Source organism: Macrosteles quadrilineatus, unplaced genomic scaffold (assembly GCF_028750875.1).
Source record: "Macrosteles quadrilineatus isolate MER2022 unplaced genomic scaffold, UCM_ALF_1.0 Scaffold_6__1_contigs__length_79288215, whole genome shotgun sequence".
NCBI lineage: Eukaryota > Metazoa > Arthropoda > Insecta > Hemiptera > Cicadellidae > Macrosteles > Macrosteles quadrilineatus.
Window position 1 is genome coordinate 54,616,801 of NW_026542599.1, and position 24,832 is coordinate 54,641,632.

Sequence of the window (24,832 nt, forward strand, 5' to 3'; positions counted from 1 at the left end):
AATATGAAACAGCTATACAGGAGTTATATTAGACATGATTATACGATGTTTATTGACGAAAACATCGGTATGATAGTCATATAAAAAGTCTTGAAAAAAGTTAAAGTTATCATTAAATACTACCGTAAACAATTAGTGAGTATGTCACAACAAGACAAATCGTCTGAATCCAGGGGTGTGTTAATGCAGAGCCTGGACATCAGTTATAAATATTTACAATAGGAATATAAAGTTTTACCTACCTAACGATTATACTTATGGGCTCTTAATATAATGGCTTAGTATTATTTCGCTTATTTAGTTCTTGCATATTATTTTCACTTTTAGGTCAAAATAATCCAGCATTTGTCCATATCTGTCAATACCCTTGTGTAGTTTTTAAATACAATAATTGATGTTTTCTTTTGTTTTAGGTAAGAAATATTAACTAGTTTGAACATTGAAGGCACAATGGGTGAGAATACGATACTCTTAAGTATAATCTTTGACTAAAGATATAAATGTCAGGTAAGACATGATAGGAAGACATTTCATACCTTGGAAGAATTGTTTTAAATGCCCAAGTCACTATAATCTTTTATCCAAGTACTACCCGTCTTACCAATTTACTTAACGAAACATAATTTTTGTAAAAATGTCATGGTTTACGTAGCTAGACCGTTACATTGCAGCATTTCTAAAATTATTTAACGGTACATGTAATGTAAAAACACCATTTAAATAAATAAAATAGCTTTAATTAAGAGAAAGTAGCTTATATTGTACCGCTATGTTTTCAATAAAAAAGGTTAAAGATTATGGCATCTCTTTATGGTTTAAAATATCAAGTACTTCAATTAAAAATTAAGTAAATCCATTCTTGGTGCACGTATACGCTAAAAATATTTAGTTTTTACAGTATTCAAAACTTAAATATCGTAACAAAAATATATTCCTTTCGACAAAAAAAAACTGAAATTACAAATTACAAAAATCCCTTAATTCATTGTTAGTTATTGCAGATCTAGACACGTCCCTCTATCGCTCGATGACAAACTATTAAGTTATCAAGTTATGACACAGTCATTATGTTTATGTACCCTTCACTAATAATACATTTTTTGCCCGATAATCACAAAATGATCACTTGAATATTAAAATTCAAACTAGTACGACAATTAGCGTTTTAGCTAAGCTGCGCTATTTGCATTTAACCAGCATATCAGTGCATTGTTTTGTTCATTGACCTATTGCTATTCTTGTGATATCATTTTTAACTATATTTAATTATGCTAATGTACCTTCAAGACCAACATTTTATCACGGTCATGCAAAGGGTGAACGCCCTTATTTGTTCTAAAAATCGCCGCCGCACATATATTTACAGTGGTATGGAAATGTGCTTTATGGATGTTTTTGTTTTTATTTACCTAAACCTAATTACGTGTTTTATAAAAGAATGGTCCGCACAATGGCCTTGTTATCTAACGTAATGTTTTGCTAGCATAACCCAGCTGTTCCTGATCATTGGGCTTTAAATAAATGATGTTGACTAATGAAACCGCTGATCTTAGTCAGTAACAAAACTACACAGGTCATCAAACACCATTCTACACTCATCCTTCACTCATGTTTGGGTAAAAATACGCACCTAGGTGGCGTCCCCATCTAAATGATTGACAATTGACAATTAATTAATATCCACTGATAAATTACATCTGGGTCTGAAATAAATTCCGATTGGAATCGAACCAGCGAGCTTCAGACTCGAAGGTGAATGGCTACCCGAGCAATCAAGTAACGAGCTTTTGGAATTTGAGTTTTGGATTCACACAGCTCGATAAGATGTTAATAGGTGAGGTCAAACTGTTTTGGCAATCGCTCGGAATACTGTCGTATACTGCTGTTTGAAATCATCATACTAGAAAAAGGTTGATCATGGTAGAAACAAAACATTTTGTATTGGTTAACCTAAGAATGAATATACTTGAAAATACATGTGTAAAAACAAGAATAAATTCTTAAAATTGACTTAAATAATTAATTCACCTGAGGACGGATATTAAATTGATGTAAAGGTACGTTAAACTCTTTGTTACATATACATTACTGCTTTACTATTTGTAACAACAATACTTAATCGTTTGACACGATGCAATGATCAAATCGGTTTACAAATAAGCCTTGCTCAGGTGGTGTGTACGGCGACGCCTAATCACTGTGGAAAACAAAGTAGAAGATCGATATGGGAGACGACGCTATGTCGCTATGTCCCGCCTCGCATGTAAACACGGACATCGCCCCTACCACAGCACACCTGCGCGCTCAGTTAGTGTTGGTTAAAAAACATATATTGGCAGCATGTAAGTCAATTTTTTGCCGAATTTGCATTACTTCAGAATATTACAAACGAAAATTGGTTAACCAGCATTAAAAAAAAAAAAAAACAAAAAAAAAACAGCTATATCTTTCTAAACCATTTTGTAGAGCTTAAAAAATATTTTAGTATGTTGAGGTATTTCTGTACATTATTTGGTTACGGGTAGAATTCAAAAGTTGTAAATATAAAATTACTGTGTTATTCTTATGGAGTTAACTCTTGTAGTTTCCTTGTTCATGGATATATTTCTATAAAACTTGGTAAATTGATCTATTTTTAGCTAACCTATTACCATAAAAATACTTTATTATTCTCCCTGTAGCAGCAAACCTAGATTCTCATTAAACCTAGTGTTATCAAAATAGATTTTATTGAAAATCTAATGAGGCAAATGGAAATTCGCTTAGTCTGCAGGTTTGCTACGGCAGGGTATTTTCATGGACTATTTTGATTCCTTATCCTCATGACAAAAGACAGATTTTCACCAAGTTTCATCAGTGGACCAATTTTTTTATAATATGGTATTTTTGGCACCATCTTATCTGTATTAATTGGGAAAATTATTGAATATAAGAGGTAATCAAAGCAAAAACGTGTTTATATGGAGGTTATTTCGCCTGGCTCTTATTTTTATTCTAGTCTGCATCAAAGATAACTCTAAAAACATGTGTCACATGCCTAAATTGTTTCAAAATGTAATTTTCTGTTTTAAAAACTAATATTTCTCCTCCCCCAAATCCCTTTCACGTAAAATTTGTTTATCGACTCTTTTGATTATTCATCGTTATGGAAAAATCATGTTTTCACCAAGTTTCATCAAAAGACCAATTATTGTTGTTATCACATTCCTATTTTACCTGTAGTATATTCAAACTGTTAGGACGACTTATGGTAAGCCCAACATAATTTATGTCACACCAACTATATCTGTAACAAAAACTAAAGAAAAAACAGAACTTTGGCAGCAGCACTTTCTGTGAGAGGCTCATTTAACTATGTTCTTTTTTAATGTAATAAAAGGGTACAGCAAGTCCATAAAGACGGCATAACTATTACGGTAACTAAAAGTCAATGGTGTCCACGTTTGAACCTCTCGTGTTCAATGAAAAACGACGACCTCGTACTAAAGACGGGTACTCTGCTAGTATTACATAATAACACATCTTAAGACACACCTTATCTTCTTCTCATTGCAACCGACAAAACTTCAATATAGGATTATAAACAAAGTGTTTGCAGTTCAGAATTTCGTCTGGAAAAGCCGAACAGCGCCTTAACAAGTCAAAGCACAGATGCGAGCGATGTATGAAGAATAAATATTGGACAGTATAAGTGGATAAACAGTCCATATTCCCCTCAGCAGTTTTCAAACGCTCAAAAAACTGACCCCAGGAATCGTTTCAAATACAGCATATCTTATTTGTTTTGCATAAGATTATGGCAGCATATTAAAATTTTAAAACACTTTATCAATTTTTAAATGGTTAATTGTTGGGTATTTCATGTGGTTTGCATATATCTATTGAATGCTATAACCAATTCATACCGTTTTGTTGAATTTTGAAAGTTTATGGTAAAAAAAATGGTTGGTAAAAACTAAAAATAAGGCCACGGTTGAAAATAATCACTCTCCCGAAATGACTGAAGACGTGAAAATTGGCACGGATGACTCGTCTGACTCCCTCCCACAAAAAAATAAAATATAAAATTCTGTACAAATGATATAAAAATAACAGCACGTAGCCCTTTATTTAGTAAATTCTGCTCTCTTTACAAACTTAATGCAGTTTCAAAATGTTTATTTTTTTTTATTTTTTATACAATTATAACCTGGAATGATTACTACTTTCAATTTTAGTTTGTTTGCCACGGATTAGGCCTATAATTAAGTATTTATAAACTCTCTCTAAAATCAACTTATTATTTAAGTGTTTCGAGCTAACTCCAGACTAATAACCTAAATTAAACCATGCATGAATGAGGTACTGTACTTAGGAAAATACTTTGGTTGTAATTTTGTGTTGGATCGCTAAATAGTAAAAATAATTTTACTAAAAGTCCATAGAACACTATACTAGAGTTTTTATTTGTCTCAAATTATCGCCGATCTAATGCATATTGCTTAGTGTAATTTTGCTCCCTGTTAATAAAAAAGGCAGTTTTGAGCATCCTTTATTAAGTCAATTCAACTTTTAAATGTAATAGTATTCTCAAATTAGTACATGGCGAGGAAATACTTTATGTGATTTTATTATTATTCTATATATTTATACAATTTGGGGAAGACACGGTTAGGATAGTAGCATGGTTCACTTTGATAGAGAAACTGACTTGGAAAACTTTAAAACTATACAATGCATGAATTTTGTAAACCATATACAAGTGTCTAACTTTTTCAATGAGGGGAAAGGTTTACTATTTATCCATTTAAATATTAGAAGTTACAGTAGGAACATTGATGCCGCATTGGTTTTGTTACAAAGTCTAAATATTGAATTTGATTGTATTGCATTTACTGAGGCGTGGACCCATGATTTGAAGACATTGAATCACATCGACGGATACGATCTATTTAATACAGACATCAACTGGAACAGAAACGACGGTGTAATTGTGTACTTGAAAACGGAACTTTGCGGAACAATGCAACAGATAAGACTGGGTGAAGCGACTGGATTACGACTTGACTGTACTCTGGACTCCAAACATTACAGCATACTTACAGTTTACCGTAGCCCATCCATGAATATTGATTTGTTTTTAAATGATCTAGAAACCTACTGCATTACTACCAACAATTCAAATACTCACATTTTCATGGGTGATATAAACATTGACATTTTACCAGAGTCAAAACAAACCAATCTTAAAGAGGTTTACTTAAATATAATGTATTCAGCGGGTTTTATTGAATTAATAAATAAACCTACAAGAGAAGTTAACAACTCTAAAACTTGCATTGATCACATTTTTGTCAAACACTATGACTGTAACAAGCTGACTTCGTGTGTACTTACAACTGACATAACTGATCATTACACTCTTATAGCAAAAATTGAACTTGAAAACATTACAGCTCAACCTGAAACCTGCAACATGTACTTGGACTCGGGTGTTCTGAGTGGCTTGATGGCGGTCCAGTCGTGGGATCACGTCCTTGCACATCAGGATGTTAATGATTGTTGTGACGCTTTTTTAAACACATTTTCTAGTTTAAAACTTAAAGCTATGCGTGTAATAAAACCCACCTCTAGATTTAAGAAATTAAAGCCATGGATAAACACAGAGTTAATATTTGCTATTAGAAAACGAGATAAAATGAGTAAACTGGTTAAAGCCCGACCTTTTGATGAGCAATTAAAATTTCAATTTCAAGCTTTTAGAAACCAGTTATCAAATAAAATCAAAACTACAAAACAAAACTTTTACAGAGAAAAAATAACAGCCTCTGTTGACAACCCCAGATTATTTTGGAAACATATAAATGAATTTAATGGAGCAAATATAAAGAGATGCAATTTTCCTGTTTCACTTTTCCAGCAACCGTCAGACTCAAGTGGAGGGGGTTTGGGAGCGGTGGCTAACTCGTTTAATGAATTTTTCTCAAGTGTTGGTAGTAGGTTGGCGAGCGAGTTGCCACCGCCCGTGGGTCCGCCACTGGTCGACGATGCTTTGTTCAGTGTAGGACAGGGGCGTGAACTGCGACTGGAGCCTGTCTCTGACAGTCAGTTGGCTGAGTGTGTGAGGGAAATGCGAGGCGGTTCTGCTCCCGGGTTCGATGAATTTCCAGCCAAAATACTAAAAAATCATCTGCAAGACATTTTACTACCTCTCAAACATCTTATTAACTTGAGTATTACTTCAGGCATTTTTCCAAACAGATTTAAAATAGCTAAGGTAATCCCTCTGTATAAGTCTGGGCAAAAAGATGACAAAAATAATTATAGACCAATCTCATTGTTAAGTGTACTATCTAAAGTGTTAGAGAAATGTGTCAAAATTCAACTCCAAAATTATTTGGATGAACATGGAATTTTATCAGAACAACAGTTTGGGTTTAGAAAAGGTAAAAATACTACTGATGCACTATTTCTTATCAATAAAACATTAATCGAGTCAGTGAATAGAAATGAAAAAATACTAATTGCATTCATAGATCTTGCTAAAGCGTTTGACTCTATTGATAGGAAAATTCTTTTCAAAAAGTTAGAATATTTGGGAGTAAGGGGTTTAGCCCTGGCATGGTTTAAAAGTTATTTAAGCAATAGGACTCAAGTAGTATCAATTAATAACGTAATTAGTGATCAAATGAATGTAGATTTTGGAATTATTCAAGGTTCTACAATGGGGCCCTTATTATTTTTAATTTACATAAATAACATAGATAAAATTGATATTTCTGGAAAAATATTCTTGTTTGCAGATGACACAGCAGTAATCTTTAGGGCACGTACTTGGGAAGAGGTTTTTAATATTGCATCATCAGAATTACAAATTTTAAAAAGATGGTTCTCAGAAAATATTCTAACAATGAATGTCAGTAAAACAAAATGTTTGCCTATTGCACTTCGTCCCGCTAGCGAGCCGCCCGCCGAACTCAGACTAACCTTGCACTCATGTGGCACCGCAGGCAGCGATTGCAACTGCCAAATTATTGAAACTGTGTCGCAGTATAAATACCTGGGCATTATAATGGATTATAAATTGAAATGGGAAAGCCATATAATTTTTTTAAAAACAAAGCTTAGAAAAATGATTTATGTTTTTTATCAATTGGGTCAAATTTTACGACATGACGAAATTAAAAGAATTTACTACGCATACGTTCAATCTCATCTGCAGTATGGTTTAATAGCTTGGGGAGGGGCTTATTCATCGGTAATTGAACCTTTGTTCGTAATTCAAAAATCAATAATTAGAGCTGCGTTAAGAAAACCGAGACGTTATTCTACTGATCATTTGTTCAAAGAATCTCAGCTTTTATCTATAAGGCAGCTATATGTTAAAGATTTATTAGCTTATTTATACATTCATTTGGACCTTATCGCCTCGCCCGTAGTTCATAACTATCATACCAGAAACTCAGTGATGATAGGATTACGGGTACCAAGAGTTTTCAAATCAATCAATTTAACAAATTCCTTTTACATTGCTAATTGCTTGTTGCGTAATATTCCTCCAGAAATTAGGGACCTGCGAGTGTCACTGAGTGTATATAAGAGGGTTATCGCTAATTGGCTGATGGAGATAGGCCTTCGACAATACAGAGTCGCTTATCAGCCCAGAATATCTCGTTTAGACCTAACCAACTGATAACTGGACTATCTATTGTACCTTCTACAGCACTCTTACTTGACGGAATCTACGCCTCAGTAAAATTGGGAATTGAAAAAAAAAGTTAATTTGTTCATCAGATGTAATCAAGCAATGTGTTCCCCAAGTTATTGAGTTGCACATTGTATATGGTTATTAGGTTGTTATAATTATAATTGTATATTAAATTAAATTGTATGCTTATTTTACCAAGTTATTGTTTTTTTTATTCATTTTTTTATGTGTAGTGAAGTGTGAAGAACTTTTATTTTGATGAAGCAGCCAGTAAGGACTCTATCACGCACAGGTCATTGTGACCCATGTGATATTTTTATTTCTTAATGTATTTGCTGCAAAATAATGTGTATAAATAAAGAATTTCTCTCTCTCTCTCTCTCTCTCCCTATGATTATCATTGAAAACAATATAAAACTAAGCGATTTATTTTTTTATCCATATGTACCCCCCTTTAATCCTTAGCTATCAATTTATTTTTACTAGAGGTCGTTCATTGGTCAAAAACTCGACCAAAAATGTGTAATGTACAGACTTCTCTATTTTCACCGTACGCTGTAAATAAAACATGTGATTGGAATTTCTTCTATTTGATCTGATTTTCCGTTTAGTGTTGTTATTTCGTCACCAGCATTGCAACTTATAAGGTCCCTTTTAATTTTTTTTTAAGTTGTAAATTAATTTTTTGTGCTTATTTTTGAACTTATTTAAATTTAAGAAGGGATTCTGCACATCTACAGGGAAATATATTTCCAACTCAGTAGGCGTACATCTTCCCTGCGATTCACACGAGCTGAGAAAAAAGATTTTTAAGAAACATGCTTGCCTATTAATAGAGAGATAGATTATACAAGTACTTTAGTAGTTTTTTCAAACGCCTGATGAAACCGGTACGCAATATAGACACAGTGTTCATATTGCGTTTGAATACCTACAGGCGCTTAGGAGGTTCATGATGAACGCAACGATATTAATAATTGTCTTTAACACTTCAAAGCGAATTGCATGGGAGAGGAATAGTATATCGTAGACTAAACAGTATTATGTACTAGCGATATATAAAAAATGTATTTGATGGAAATTATACACATTAAATATCTGTAAATTTTTAAAATCTTAAAACGGAGTTCGTGGTCTTAGTACAAGAAAATCACCTCTAAAAAAAGGAAGGTGGAGTACTATTTTTTTATTATGGGTTTTGTCATAGCAGTAAGCAAGAATTTTCATAATTGTTGCTAAATATTACTTTTATATGCGCTACGAAAACATATAAACATTCACAATACCTCAGTAAGTTACTTGTCGGGCTTATAACATAAAATTGTATCACGAATTGGTGTCTTTTGAAACATTTTACGACATTAATAAAGAATTTAACAATTTAATTATTAACCTATCGATTTGTTGATTGCAAAATTTGACAATTTAACTTTGTATTACTTTTAAAACAACAATCGGTGTCAACATATAAAAAGAAAAGTAATTTCAAATAAGTTCCTCAAAAAAGGTTTGGTTCTTAATTTATTTTAAAATCTAAGGATTAGACTTTATCTTCGATTACATCAGTTGAAGCAGAGAATCCTAGGCAATACATTATATATCTTGCAGTCCAAGTTCTAGTGTTGCATGTCATTGCTCAGTTTGTCATACAAGCGACTGTACTACTGCCTAATAGATAATAAAACTCAAAGATTCAATTTGGCTTCACCTATGCTATACCCTTAGAATTACCGTATGGAAACATTAACTATGTGAATTTTATGAAAAGTATACAGTATAACTATATCAAATGCAAGAAACATTGCTTGCGCATTTTTCTTATTCCTTGTGCTACTTTCACTTCAGAGACATTTAGATACGAGAGTGGATATCCCATAGCATACAACCAGTTGTAACCAATCATTCAGTTTAACAACTAGAACAGACACGGTATGGATCATAAACACAAACAATTCATGTTACTGGCCGGAAGTAAACATTATTTTACATTGCCAAAAATAGAATTATTCAAACCATATTTTTTATGTTAATAGCATAGGCAATAAATAAAAAATATTCATTTTTTCAGTCAAGATACGCCTTTGATTATGTTCATGATACATACGGGCTTTTGTTCTCATATTCGTGGTTGATAGTTATTGACCTTTCAGAAAGTGCTGCAGAAAAGTAATATTTTCTTTTTTACCTGATTCACCTAACTTTTTAGCTGACTCTCTAGTCTACGTAAATCTTCCATTCGCCTGTGTGAGTAAAAAGCAATAAAAATACAAACAAGGTAAATTTTAATGATTTTAAATGGTAGCTAGATAGATGAGCCTATATAGTACTTTATGTACTGTATATATACTCCACAGTATAAATACAGGCTCCCGTGCGGTACCGGGTTAGAATAGCACCGCAGCCTTCTCGGGCTTGTCGTAAGAGGCGACTAAAAGGGTGACCGACGAACTCACTGGGAGTCCCTGGGAGTGCCCCTGTTGTGTTGCAGGGGTTGATGTGTGCTCTGCACTGCCGATGGGTATTCTTAGTGGGTCGTGAGAAGCCAGCCACTTCGGTCCTTGGTCAGGGAGTGCGGCATGGATGTAGAGGTCGGGCTCTGCATTGTGACGGGCGACCCCCGGCACGTCAGGTATCCGGTGCTGGGCAAACGGAGGTCAGGCCCCGGGGAACTGGGGTAGGGGTCTTTGTCCCCGAGGGTATACCCGTTCCTGACTGATTCCGGGCCGCTCCTTGCCGCACGATGCGCTGGAATAAACACGATGGATTTAAATAAAACCCCTCATAACACATTTTTGATTAAGAGCTCAAATGAGCCAGAAAAGACGTTGGAAGTGGAGCGGAACGCTTTTGTCCGTAGCTCCAAGGTGCAGCGGTCGCCACCACCGAAAAACGTGAGGACATCTCCCCCACCTGCCACCTTCAAATGCACCAAGGAGTTCCCCCATTTAGGAGCTCCTTCGGAAAGTGGAGCTGGGAACGGTGCGGAAAGCGTCGGAGATGTAGGTGTCGAGCTGGTGTTGCCAGCAACTCTCCCCCACTCTGCCAGTTCTGCTGTAGGGATGCCGGAGGAGCCATTCAAAGCACCGCTGAGGTCGGAAGGCTCTGAGATGGTGCTTCTGCGTCAGGAATATCTTGACGCAGAGAGTGACATTGAAACCCGGCTCCAAGACATGGAAGCTACGATCAAGGCTATGCTGGACACCTTCCGGACCCAGAAAGCCGTAAATCAAGTGGTCAAAAACGGCATGGCCAAACTGGAGGATGACCTTGGCTTCGTTTTTGCCTGCCGGGTGGTGAGTAAGGCAGCCATGGAGAAGATTGCCGAGAAGGTTGTGTCTCTGTCTGACGAAAGAACACTGCCTTCTAAGAAACGTAAAAGGCCTTCCACATCGGACAGTCCTCAAAAAAGAGAAGAAGGCGTCCAAACCAAAAGGACCACGGTAAAGGCCAAGGCAACTCAGACTGATCTATTGTCTGCTGTGCCCAGATCCTTTTCGGACATAGCTGCAGCTCCTGCAAAGAGCCAACAACCACAGCTACCTACGACCCCCCTTCAGGGAAGTTCCCGAAAGGGGTCAGTCGTAGAGACACCTGGGGCTGCGTGGGAAAAACGTCGTTCCCGAAAGGAGAAGAGGCAGTTGAGGCGGGCGGAGGTCGCCTCTATAAAGAATGTGGCAGTGAAGGCACAGCCGACCGGCGTGGCCCAAACTGGGCCCGGCTCGGTCTCTGCTCCGAAAAAGTCCCGGCCAAAAAAGCCCAGGACGGAGGCAATCCTGGTCAAGCCCTCAGGGGGGAGATCTTTCGCCGAGGTCTTGGGTGCAATTAAGGCCAAGGCTAAGCCAGAGCAGACCGATACGGTTGTACGGTCGATTAGACGAACCCGGGACGGGGACGTTCTCCTTGAACTGGGTAAGTCGAAAGACAAAGCAGCCTTTACTGCCGAACTGAAGGCAGCTGTTGAAGGCCAGGGCACCGTCCGTGCTCTTGAACCAAAGACATCAGTCGAGGTTCGAGACATTGATTGTGTGTCGACGGAGGTTGATGTTGTTGAGGCCCTGAAGAAAGCTGTCCCCGAGCTTGGCGGGCAAACGGCTTTATTTAAGGTGTGGCTCACAAAACCGAACAGGAGTCAGCAGCGGATGGCGGTCGCCGAAATGGCAGACGCACATGCCACGAAAGTGCTGGGACTCCAGCATCTGAGAGTCGGCTGGGTCAACTGCAGGCTCAGACGGAGAGTGGAAGTGAAGAGGTGTTTTAAATGCCTCTGTTTCGGCCATTCCTCCCGAAACTGCAAGGGACCCGACCGAAGCAAGAACTGCCTTCGGTGCGGGGAGGTCGGTCACGTCCGTAAGGACTGCCAAGTCGAGTCCTGTTTCCTTTGCAAAGAAAATGGGCTCGCTGACAAACACTTGAAGCATATAGCTGGGTCTGGACAGTGTAGTGTATTCAAATCTGCACTACAGCAAGCGAAAGTCCTTTCACGAAGATAAGAATCCTTCAGTGCAATCTTGAGCGATCCAGGTCGGCTGACGCACTTCTATGTCAGCTTGCCCTAGAACACGATGTCGACGCGCTCTTAGTCAGCGAACAGTACCAGTACCGTGATAGGGACCCATCTTTTTGGTTCCCTGATAGTCTTGGTACTGCTGCATTCTGGGCGCGTAATGCAGCGAAAGTACAAGTACGGGGTCACGCGAAGGGCCGAGGTTTCGTTTGGGTTCGGTGCCGGGATGTCACTTACTTTAGTGTCTACCTCACTCCCAACGAGGCCATCCGTGAATTTCGTGAGAAGATAGACCGCCTGGAAGAGAGCGTGCGCAATACCACAGGGCACGTCGTCGTGGGTGGGGATTTTAATGCTAGGGCTGTCGAGTGGGGAATGACCCTCACCAATTCCCGGGGCAAGTACATTCTGGACTTTGCTGCCAGAGCCGGACTCGTTGTCGTCAACGAGGGAAACACGCCAACTTTCCGGCGCCCCGGGATGCGGGGAACGATCCCAGACATAACCCTTGCATCTGAGTCCCTTTTGCCAAGGATCAGAGCCTGGAGAGTTCTGGAGGATTACACGGGCAGTGACCACCAGTACATTATTTTTGATGTCCTGGATGGTCATCAGAGACAAGTAGCCGCGTTTCGTCAAGTGCCCGTTCGATGGAATATTAAAAAATTGGACGTGGCAAAATTCAATGAAGCCATCTTACGAGGAACACCGGTGGTTCCCCCCGCAACTAGTGTGGCTCATGCAGAGGTGTTAGTTACATCCATGATGGGACTAATCGTCTCCGCTTGCGATGAGTCTATGCCTCGCGGAAGATCCCGGTGCAATAAGCGACCTGTGTACTGGTGGACTGCCGAGATTGCGGAATTGCGTCGGTCAGCATTGAGAGCCAGAAGACTTGCTACCAGGGCCAGAGAACCTGTAGACAGACGTCGTAAGTCGGATGCTTACAGAGTGGCTAGGAGGTCTCTTCGTCGAGCCATCAACCGGAGTAAACGTAGTTGCTGGGAGACATTAAGGGACGATATCGATTCCAATCCGTGGGGCTTGGGTTACAAACTGGTAACCAAGAAACTTGGCACCCGCTCTCCACCTTCCGTCATGGATGGGGCCACTATGGAGAGGATAGTCGAGTCCCTTTTCCCGGCTCACACGTTGCGCCCACTGCGGGATTTCGGAAGGGTGGATGACGTACCACTTTTCAGTCTTGGAGAGGTGGAGGCGGCCGTCCTATCCCTGAAGAACAATAAGGCTCCTGGACCCGATGGGGTACCCGGCGAAGTTCTCAAAAAGGTTTTGACTATTAACCCCTTGATCCTTTTACGCATGTACAATGCCTGCCTAGTCGAAGGAGTTTTCCCTTCGTGCTGGAAAACAGCTAGGCTTGTGCTTGTTGGGAAGGGGAAGGGAGATCCAGACCTGCCATCCTCTTACAGACCTCTGTGTATGTTGGATACGGCTGGAAAAGTCCTCGAGAAGTTGATACGTTCCCGACTGAATTCAGCCGTAGTCGCTGCGGGGGACCTGTCCCCTCGGCAGTATGGATTTAGGATGGGGCGATCTACGGTTGACGCTGTTGAAGAGGTGAAGCAAGCCGTGATGAGAGCTGAGGATTTTAACCACTACTCTCGAAGGGTTGTGCTGCTCGTCACTCTCGATGTGCGAAACGCATTTAATTCGGCGAGGTGGTGCGATATGCTGGATGCTCTGGAGAACACCTTTCACGTCCCGGCATACCTCATGCGTATCATAGAGGATTATCTCCGGTTCCGCCTCCTCTTGTATGACACTACAGAGGGCCCACGGACGATGAGTGTCACTTCCGGTGCTGCCCAAGGTTCCATACTCGGCCCGGACCTCTGGAATGTCGCGTATGACAGCCTCCTGAGGTCTGAAATGCCTGAGGAAACTGTTTTGGTTGGGTACGCGGACGACGTTGCAGTTTTGATAGCTGCACGTAGCGTTGAGCTGGCTCAGCTAAAGCTGAACCGAGTTATGCGTACTATAAACGCATGGATGACAGACCACGGTCTCTCGCTTGCTTTGAGCAAAACTGAGATCGTGATATTAACAAAAAAACGGATTGACACCATCGTGCCGTTGAGGGTAGGGGCCGTTGAAGTCCAGACCGTTCGTTCTGCCAAGTACCTTGGGATTATGGTGGACAGCAAGCTTAGCTGGCGGGATCAGATTTTCCGTACGGCGGACAAGGCCGCTAGGGTGGTCTCCTCTCTTAGCCGGTTGATGGCCAATGTCGGAGGGCCTCGGTCCAGCCGTAGAAGGCTGTTAATGTCTTCTGTCCAGTCCGTACTCTTGTACGGTGCTGAGGTGTGGGCAGACGCTCTAAATAAGGAGGTATATAGGATGCGGCTTGCCCGAGTGCAGCGTCAGGCAGCACTAAGAGTTGCATCCGCCTACCGAACAGTGTCCGAACCCGCCGTCCTGGTGGTTGCTGGAGTCATCCCCGTCAAACTTTTGGCGGCGGAGAGAAAAGCAATTTATCAGCGCCGTGGGGAGGACCAGGCACGAACAGAGGAACGCACCCGCACCTACCAGCTGTGGCAAGAGAGCTGGGAACAGGAGACTCGGGGACGCTGGACCAGGCGACTGATAAAGCAAGTCCAACCTTGGGTTGATCGGCGGTGCGGAGAGGTGGACTTCTACCTCACCCAATTTCTGACGGGTCACGGCTTTTTCCGGTCGTACCTGTTCAGGATGGGCAAAGCCGTGTCACCCGATTGCATATACTGCCCAGGCATTCCCGATGACGTGGAACATACATTTTTCCACTGCCAGCGTTGGGAAAGGCCCCGCCTGGAGGCTCAACAGTTAGTAGGACTGCTGTCGGTGGACACGGTCATACCGATGATGACGGAGGGTGAGGACAATTGGACCTGTGTGTCACATTACATCCAGGGTATTCTCCGCGCCAAGAAGCTCGACCTTGACCGGGATGCGGTGTAGGTCTTAAAGTATCCAAATGCCATAAACGGTGAGAGCCCTGAGGGCTTAGGTAACATGTTGGCCTGACTTGAAGTAATGTGACAAACAATTCCAGGTCTGTGTCCAACAGAGTAGAGGGGGTTTTTTAGTGAGTAGTCTGCGATAGATTCAGGAGTCTCACACTACAGGCTGGCTACCTGTGTGCGTAAAAGCATTTTTACCTCCTCTCCCTTAAAAAAAAAAAAAAAAAAAAAAAAAAGTATAAATACAGGACCTATTTTCAATTTGAGAAACCTTAAACTTTTTAAACAAACAATAAAACCTCAACATCTTAATGCGTGGGAATCTTATTTTATAAAAAAACAGAACAAAATTATTTGTTAAATAATGAAAAATTATTAACTCGGAATTACTGAAAATAATTACATCAAGAAAAACACCGTAATATATCCAAAACTCAAAAGATGATTTTCTCATATTTTCCCCCAATATCTTTTACATAATCTTGACTTAAAATTGATTTATTATTGTAAATATTTACTTTTTGTACCATTTTAAAAACAGCCTGACGATGGAAACTTAGTTTCCGAAAGCGCTTGTGAATAAAACAATTTATTATATATTGACCTTTTTGGACATTTAGATTTAGTTATACATTTCATTTATATTATAAGGTAATAAACGTAGTTATTAAACTTGAAATCAATAATTCAAAAACATTAAGCCCCAATGAGAGTGGTTGAAATATTTATGAGAATGGTACAGTAACGTAATTGCCATATTGTTTTATGTGCCACAATAAATTTCGTCCCTGAACTAATGTCAAAGCAAAAAATATAACAAAGCTCTTTTTAATCCAAACTTTTCACCTTTCCATTATATAATGCTAGTAAAAGAATAATAAAAAATTGCGAGTAAAATTCTTTTGTTTCTAAACAGGTGGAACTTTTGTGAACTAAAACACGTGACAAACAGTTAGCCCATTTATACCGCTCTTGTTTATTAAATGTTATAATTATTTAGAAGTTATAATGTGTGTGCACAGACATGCTTTCTTGATTAGTCATTCGTAATAATTTGAATGCAGGAAAGAGTTTTGTTCTATACTATTAAATAATTTTCGATTCACTATCCTACAATCATTAAAAGTAAATAAAACTATCTACCTGTAAATTGTTTCATATTTATTTGACATCAGCGCATTCTAAATGTTGCCGGACGAGATCAATCAGTGTCAATGATTTCTAGTGTCAATAATTATCACAACACATCAGTATACGAACAGGAAATCTTGTAATTGTTGTCTGGTTGAAGTCAAAACAGCTGTGTTTGTAACAATCAGCTGGTCTTTCTCTTCCGGACAGAATGCTACCAGTCTGGGTTTGTCATTGTTCGATGCGGTGTTTGGCAATGTTTGGTCATTGTTAACTCTACAAATTAACGTTTATTGTTTGTTTTATTAATGTTTAGACTTTTTGTCAACTTGTGTTAAAATTGCACAGTATAATTGGTCAAATATTTATAATGAGCTGGTGTTAAACTTGGAGTGTTATGTGAATGGACAAAGTTCTGAATTAGAACACGTCTTACAGTGAACCATAATTGCATAGCTCAATGTGGCAGTTTGAGGTAATTTTATTTAATTTTCATGTACATTTAAGGGATACTTAGGCATTATAGGTTATAGATTGGTCACTTGTAGGTTAGTATTTTTGTGTGAGACATATTGTCACACATGGAATAAGCTATTACTGAATGTCTCACGCTAAGATCTAGTGTCGGGACAGCTTTTCTTTTTCGTTTTGATATCCCCAGAGGCTATAAGCCATCCGTTGAAATCCATATATGTATAAATACGTATGCCCATTAGCACGATAGCTCGATTACAAATCATCCGATTTTGATGAAATTTGGTACTTGTAAACATGCCCAACTATTATTCAAACGAGTCCGCGAACCTTGTGATCGAGCAATGGGAATGGGTTTTTATGAGGTAAAAATGAGTTTTCCATTTATGACAATCAAAACTTAATATTGCAGATTCTTACCAAACCTGGAAAAAATTGTACATTTCAGAACCATGTTACAAAATAGTTAATGTTATGAATATTATTTTTATTCGTCGGTAAAAAATCTAAATGTGGATGTTTTTCCAACCAGGCTATTTTAATAACAGTGTCGAATTTTACCCTCTTGTAACTAATATCGGAAGTATAAGTATCCGATTTTTATTGGTGAGAACTTTATAACTTTATAGAATAATACTGTATCGTGAAAATATAGAGTATTTATCCGTATATTATCTGCTTTCAATATTTTTTAAACATACATATAAAACGAACTTCCATAGCTCCTCCTGGATGATGATAAAGTCATTATTTTTGTAGTAATCAAAAGAAAACCATAGTAATCATTATACGATACTGGCATATTATCTTTAAAATATTTAATAGGACAATAATACGCTAATACCCCAACTTGACTGTGTCATCTTTCTAAATCATGTTTAAAAGACAAGAACACATCTTTTTCTCATAGGTGATCTTAATGTAGGCTAATTATTTTCAAAATCTAATCGGTCAAGTGACTTAAACAGGTAATCTGGTACAGTGCCAAGATTGAAGCAGCTGGTCCTGTGGAGGGGGGAGGTGGCCCTTTTGTATTGATTTTGCCTTTTTGAGGGAGGGCGTTAGCACTGTGCCCCGCTGTACTGCTTAAACTAATCCCTAACTTAGGCACCACATTAGGCTGTGGTTCATTATCTGGTTGCAAAAGAGCGGATTTGAAGAGGGGTTACGTTTAATGAAAGCTTTGGCTCAGGTGGTTCTTGAAAATAATCAAAGAATCGCTTTGTTCAAGGTGATAATTATCATGGCTCCAAATTTCATTCTGGCCAGCCTAAATGTTTTAGTGAGAAATTAGCTTTCTTTCCTTAACATGTTGTTGCCGCTAGACAGATTGTAATGAAACTTTCAGACATTATTAAGCATTATTCAAGGATGGTTTGTGTGAAGTTTGGTGCAGATCCGTCAAAAGGGTTCCGCCCCAGTGGCTCTGGAGTTCCCCATGTTAACCTTATTAAATGGAATTTAAGAATCTTAACAGCTGTTTCAACTAAACAATTCGATTCTGTTTTGTTCTGTGTTGAATTTGTGTGGATCAATAGCATTAAAAGGTTACAAAATGTACCAACAGGGTGCAGCACTATTGTCTAAATTTATGACAACAGTTGCTAATTTCAACCAAGCAGCTGTGATACAAAATTAGAACTGTCAAAGTAGGATTGTGTACAGTTATGTTTATGTTTTTAATTTAATAAATAATTTTTGATAGAAAACGGGGTACTTTCCTGTTAAAGGGAACATTCATTATTATCGATGATTTTTTTCTCGATATATCGATATTAACAAATTGAAACATATCAGCTGACAATTACGAAAAATATTGTTCAGTATCAACAAACATTAATGAAATTAAACTGTTCTAAAATAAATAACCTAACATAACTAACCAAACTTGCTGTAACATTTAAAAACTCCGCGTTTATAACTTGCCTTTTATATTCAAACCCAAACGGAATTTTTAAATGGTACAGCAAGTATGGTTGGTTATGTTAGGTTAGCTTAGAACAGTTTCATTTCTTGTCGTCAATTTGTAATGGATCGGAAAACAAAAACATCGATATATCGAGAAAAAATCATCGATAATAATGAATGTTCCCTTTAACAGGAAAGTACCGAAAACGGTTAATTTGTGCAAAATTTTTCGATAAGGTTGCTCTGAAAAAAAGCACCCTCAACGTTTTAAGTAGTGCTGCAATCTATTCACGTATATACGTGATCATTATGGTTACGCAGTACATTGTTTCGTTCATATACTGTTCCGTAGTTGTACTCTTGTAGTTCATATGTTACTGGTTTTCTGAATACATACAGTATTTTGACATTCCATCACATTGTGCCCCGTAGCTGACTCCCCAGTGATTATTGCTCAACTTGTGCTTTTGTTTAGGACCGAGTCCATTCTGGTGTCGCGGAGCATACGTAAAGCCGAGAGATGCGGCCGAGTGCGCTCCTACAGCGAGTAAGGCCCAACTACATACCCTCCCCTATAGTCTGCGCAATGTAACTCTCCTTTATTGTACTATAATGATAGTTTAAGATTGCGAAGCATAATTCTTTTGATTTAACATATAATGGATGAATATTTGCTATCGCTAAATGGTTAAAATATATACAAATCGTAGTTGAACTAGACTAGGCTTTTCTTTTGCACAGCAGACTTGCAGAGACAATCGAAATAAATTTATACAATTTGCATATTTTTATGAATTTTTTGTTTAATAATACTAAAACTTTTGATAAAAGAAAATTTGCCTTAAATATTTATAAAATATTTGAAAAGAAAGTTACAAAAATTCGGTGGCACATATTAGTTTAACGATTCATACAAAAATAGTTCATTTCAAATTACAGCCGATTTCCTAAATTGTAATTTTGTTATGTGCCAGACTTGTATTTGAAACGGAATTACCATAACCATTCATAATTTTAAACCAAAGTTTGTGTTAACGTCTACAAATTTAATTCTGCACGATCATAATTAAAAATTTGCTTCTTATGTTGCTCGGATTGTGAACAAATCAAAGCTGGAGTAGTTACATTTGGCAGACTATAGATATAGCATGAATATCCCCCTGTGCTAGAGTGGTAGATAGTGTAGATAGTCATGTGCTTTTTGCAGAGTTAACAAAGTTTTAGTAGCGTGATTGTAGAAAGCTGTCTGTGGGTCTTGTATTCAGCGATGGTATCGTTAATTTATCGTTTAAGTTGTCATAATATTCCGTATACCACGGAATCGGTGAATCTATTACCATTAGGATGACATATTTTTGGCAGTTACTATCAAACTATGTGCTGTACTCGATTGTTTAGCTAATTGATCTATACAACTACATGAGTTGTATTGTTCATTCAATAATTATTAGCAATGTAGTTTAAATATATAACACGTGGAATACTATGCAACACATTTGAAAATAAAGAGCTATACAAATTAATTAGAATTTGATTGTTGAAAGCTATACATAATTTTTTAAGGATTGATTTTTATAAAGCGAAAAGTGTTATGGGTTTTGTGCAGTTTGCGCCAAAGAGCATTATCAACAGTAGAAAAGTATCCAAAAATTAATGTATTAATATGTTTTTTTTGTGGGAAAACATGTTATAATATACCAAAGAAAGGGTCTTCAAACGAATTCAATGAGCTTACCCAATTACAACAACCCACTGGCTCTAAATTATATATTAAACACGTGTTACGAATAACACACTGGTATTTATTATTAATAAAACAATTACTATCAATGACTTGATATCTGAATGGCTGATCATGACCTGTCACTCGCTCTGAGCAAGTTAGAGATCGTCATCCTTACAAAGAAACAGCATCAATGCATTTTCCCTACTCTCCCTAAAAGATTACTTTATATCTACAAATATTGTTTGAACAAAAATACGTTGAACTTCAACAATTCTTTGTCACTAGCTTCAAAATTGTCCTACAATTTGTTAAGCCAACTAAGGGAAACTATTACATGTTTACACGACGATGAACACAAAAACATTTTGATAACGATGCAATAACATTTTATCAATCGAGACAACTTAAAAAAATCATCGGATTAATCAAGAAAAGTGGTTGAATAGTAGTTTTAATCACTAGGAGTGAAAGTGGCTCTTTCTAATATACAATCGTGTTTTAGAAGCGAGGCGAAGCCGAACTTGGAAATATGATCAAGTATCAAAAAAATCACTCAAAGACACTTTCGCTCCGTGTGAGGAATAATTATTTTCATGACGGAAATAACCTTCTAATCGATACACAATCTTGATTAGAGGTTACACAACGTCGTCATCAATGTTTATATCTCTAATGTTTACAAACATAACTTAAAATATCGTGTTATAAGTAGCGTTTTCATAATTTTATAATATGTCATAAAACAATTGTTTATGTAGGCGAACATAAATGTTTTCCATGTTTTTTTGTTTCATATTTGAAGTTACCCGATAACGATGGTTTCACGCACGATCTAGAGAACTCATAACGGCTGTTTTCCGGACTGTATGATAAAAAAACATTTTATAGCCGATGCATAAGGATAATGAATTTATATGGAAACAAGTTTAATCAAAGGGATTATTCAATATCAAGCAATTCAAACAACCTTTCGTCGTAAACTTACCAAACATCACGTCAGGTTATTTTTCACCTCGCCACAAATCAACGACGATCAGCTGTTCGGTGGTATCGATCATCTGATCGGCTTATTAATTCACCGCTTGTCACTGATTATTCTGTGTCTGAACAGTCCTATTCACCGCTAGCCATGTTCAATGGCAGGAATAAATCACCCGCCGCCGTCCCCCATTGTGCCCAATAACGTCGAATTTGCCATTTTTTATTCAAATAAGATGTATTCAATTCCTTCGAACCTGTTAGACGCCATGGACAGTTTGTCTGATAAAATCTCAGTATGGAAATAAAACTATCCTTAATAGAACTCCTTCTATTAAGAATACCCTTAATTACTTACGCGATTTCTGTAAGAGAACTCATAAACAATAACATACATATCCAGTGTATTTTTTCGGTGTTATAAAAGCGTCGTCAAATTTAGATACTTTTATTTGGAAACCTCCTCATGCACAAAAATCCTAGTAAATTCTTACTAACAAAAATAAAGATGAAGATATACATTGATGCACTATCATTTATAGCATGGGACAGGCCCTCATGAATATTTAATCAAAGATCATATATTAAATGAGGATAAGTTAGTGCCACACGGCCTTTACTTACACACAAACAAAGGTAGGTGTAATACCAAAATAATAATAAAATTACGATGAGATAACTTCTAATGTATAATAGTTGTGCAGTCCTTTTTCCGAATAAGACCAGCTGTTTCAACCAGGTCCATTATTTCAAGCCAATAATATCAAGGTCAGCTTCAAACCAGGTTTTTGGTATCAAAAACCTATAAGTTTTTCAGGATTGAACTAGCGGCCTCTGATGACTAGGAAAACACTAACAACTTTGCCGTCTTTAAGTACACAAAATGCCGTCTTATCAAAGTGATTAAGTTAACATTTTACAATTTTGTCATGTTTTAAACATTAATAACCAAACAATATGGCGAGGTTAGTTGTAAAGAGGGTTAGCTCAAGATTAAACAAAGAGCTATTCAGATTCCACAGAAGATAGCTGTAATAGGCTCTAGATCCAACCAGATAACTGTACCTTTAAACCTGGCAATTTAAAATAACTTGTTAATATGGTAGCAAAGGAAATTTTAACTTTGATATACCAATAAAATTAAAGGTTAAATTTTGAAATTTTTTTACATTAAACTATGGTGTATTAAGGTAAGTGGTGCATGTCTTTCTTAAAAAAAATCTATCACAACAAATATTGGATATATTAAGTATTCTTATTACGTATACTCATAACCGTTGATTTATTAAGTATTGACAATGGTTAAAGTTTTCAAAAAGATAAAAAGCCTACGTAATTAAAAATGGCTAGGTATATCAGTGGAAGACATTGAGGATTAACTTTGGTGATTCAGATTTAGAAAATTGATTCTGCATGACTACCATGAATCAAATAAGTCTCATGGCTCTTAAGTCCTGTTACTTGTACTATTTACTAAGTTAAGTATACGAGTCAAATGATATCAACATTCCACCTCCATTTTAAGTTTGGAGTCAGATATAGAATAAGTAAAGAACTTAGGGTTGAGCCATATAAAATTTTCTTTAAAAAACAGTTTCCTTTCTTACACGCCAACTTCTTAAATATGCCTAACAAAAGAGCAATTTATTGCAAACTACATCGTCTGTTGCGTCCCCATAAAACATCATGAAATGAAAGACAGGAAAAGTACCTCAATAGTAACTCATTATTATGAATTCTAGGTCCATTTATCAATGTGCTCACTTAATAACAATATTTACAGCTGATCGTTCATATTCCCTACGCCAATATCAAAAGGCTTAAAGCTTGTTTTTAAGCAGTGTTAATTATACAACAGGGTTACCAAGTGATGTCACCAACTTATAAATCAAAGCTTAATAGTGCTAATCAGTTTATGCTCTGTATATTTGCAAAGCTACAAATCCAATGTAAAACACGGTTGATACAAGATTAGAAATGCCAGACGAGACCCGCCTCGTTGGCTATTCCGACGACGTCGCTGCTCTGGTTGCAGGCAGATACGTCGAAGAAGCAGAGCTAAAACTTGGTGTAGTGATGCTCCGTGTCAACAAGTGGATGCAAGACCACGGCTTGAAGACCGAGATCGTGGTCCTAACCAAGAAGATAATTCCCACCGTCCTTCCTGTGCAAGCAGGCTATACCCTACTGGAGAACAAGCCGCATGCCAAATACCTTGTTGTTGTGATTGACAGGAAGATGTCTTTCGACGAGCAGATTAAGCGAACCGTTGACAAAGCCGCTAAGGGAGTTTTTGCCCTTAAGTAGGCTTATGCCAAACGTCGGCGTTCCCAGCTCCTGCAAGCACCGCCTACTGATGTCTGCTGTTCAATCAGTGCTCTCCGGGGCTGAGGTCTGAGCCCATGTGCTGGAGTAGCGTGTCTTCCGTGACAGGCTCTTCAGTGTTCAGCGTCGAGGTGCCTTGCGAGTTGCTTCTTACTGCACGGTCCTCGAGTCTGCAGTCATGGTGATTGCCAGTGCCATCCCCATCTTCCATCTCACGAGGGAGCGACAGGTGATCTACCGCAGATCTAAATTTGACAGAGAGACTGCTGCCAGAGAAGAGCGCGAAAGCAGTTTCAACCGCTGGCAGCGCGAATGGGACGTCGAGTCTCGGGGACGTTGGACCGCCAGGCTCATTCCTAGCCTCCGACCATGGGTGGAACGGGAGTATGGTGAGGTTGGGTATTTCGTGACCCAGTTTTTGCCGGGTCACGGGTACTTCCAGGCCTTTTTGCACAGAATAGGGAAGGCCGCCAGCCCGGACTGTCTATACTGTCCCCGTATTGCAGACAAGGCCTAGCACACCTTCTTCTTTTGCGACAAGTGGCATGTCCGCCGAGCCTCCTTGATCTCTGAGATCGGCGTCGACATTACTCTAGAAACCATCGTTGGAGCTAAGCTTGTAACTACTTGTAACTTGTAACTGTGTAAAGCAGTTCACCGAGACCATACATCGGAATAAGAAGGTCGATCTTGATCGGCCTTAGTTTTCGGAGGAAATAAGAAGGAAAGCACTAGTGGCGTAGTTTAAAATGCCTAGCCCGAAGCAATGTGCTAAACAGTTCCAGGCTAGTGTCCTAGGAGACGAGGGAATTTTTGCCGGTAGTCCAGGTACATTGAGCCCGCGGGGTTAGGGTACTACTGAGAGGCCATTGAGCATCTCAGTGTGCGTAAATGCAATATTACCTCCTCCCACAAAAAAAGGACAACACGGTAAGCCTCAAAAATGTTATATCAACATCCTATTGCACAATTAAAGAAGCAAATGTCTGTTTTCAGTGAGATTTAGTAAAATGGGTAGGCCTACAGGAGGATTTTTCGAAAGTTTTAGATCTTTCATATTTATCATGTCGATTGCATTGCTATTTTTAGTTGATTCATTCTTCATGACCATAATATTAAAACTGACCTACATTCGT

General features: G+C 38.2%; 1 protein-coding gene across 5 annotated transcripts in view; it reads left to right on the forward strand.

The window, feature by feature from the left end:
- The window catches only part of LOC128996878 (potassium/sodium hyperpolarization-activated cyclic nucleotide-gated channel 2), a 378,895-nt gene that overhangs the window by 18,380 nt on the left and 335,683 nt on the right, over window positions 1–24,832 (forward strand). For 4 of the 5 annotated variants that reach the window (XM_054422396.1, XM_054422397.1, XM_054422398.1 and 1 more), the window contains exon 2: window positions 19,143–19,214. The exons of the other annotated variant lie outside the window; for it this stretch is intronic. In XM_054422396.1, the coding sequence (XP_054278371.1) occupies window positions 19,143–19,214 (72 nt within the window). The remainder of the gene's footprint in view (window positions 1–19,142; window positions 19,215–24,832) is intronic. 5 annotated transcript variants of the gene reach the window in all.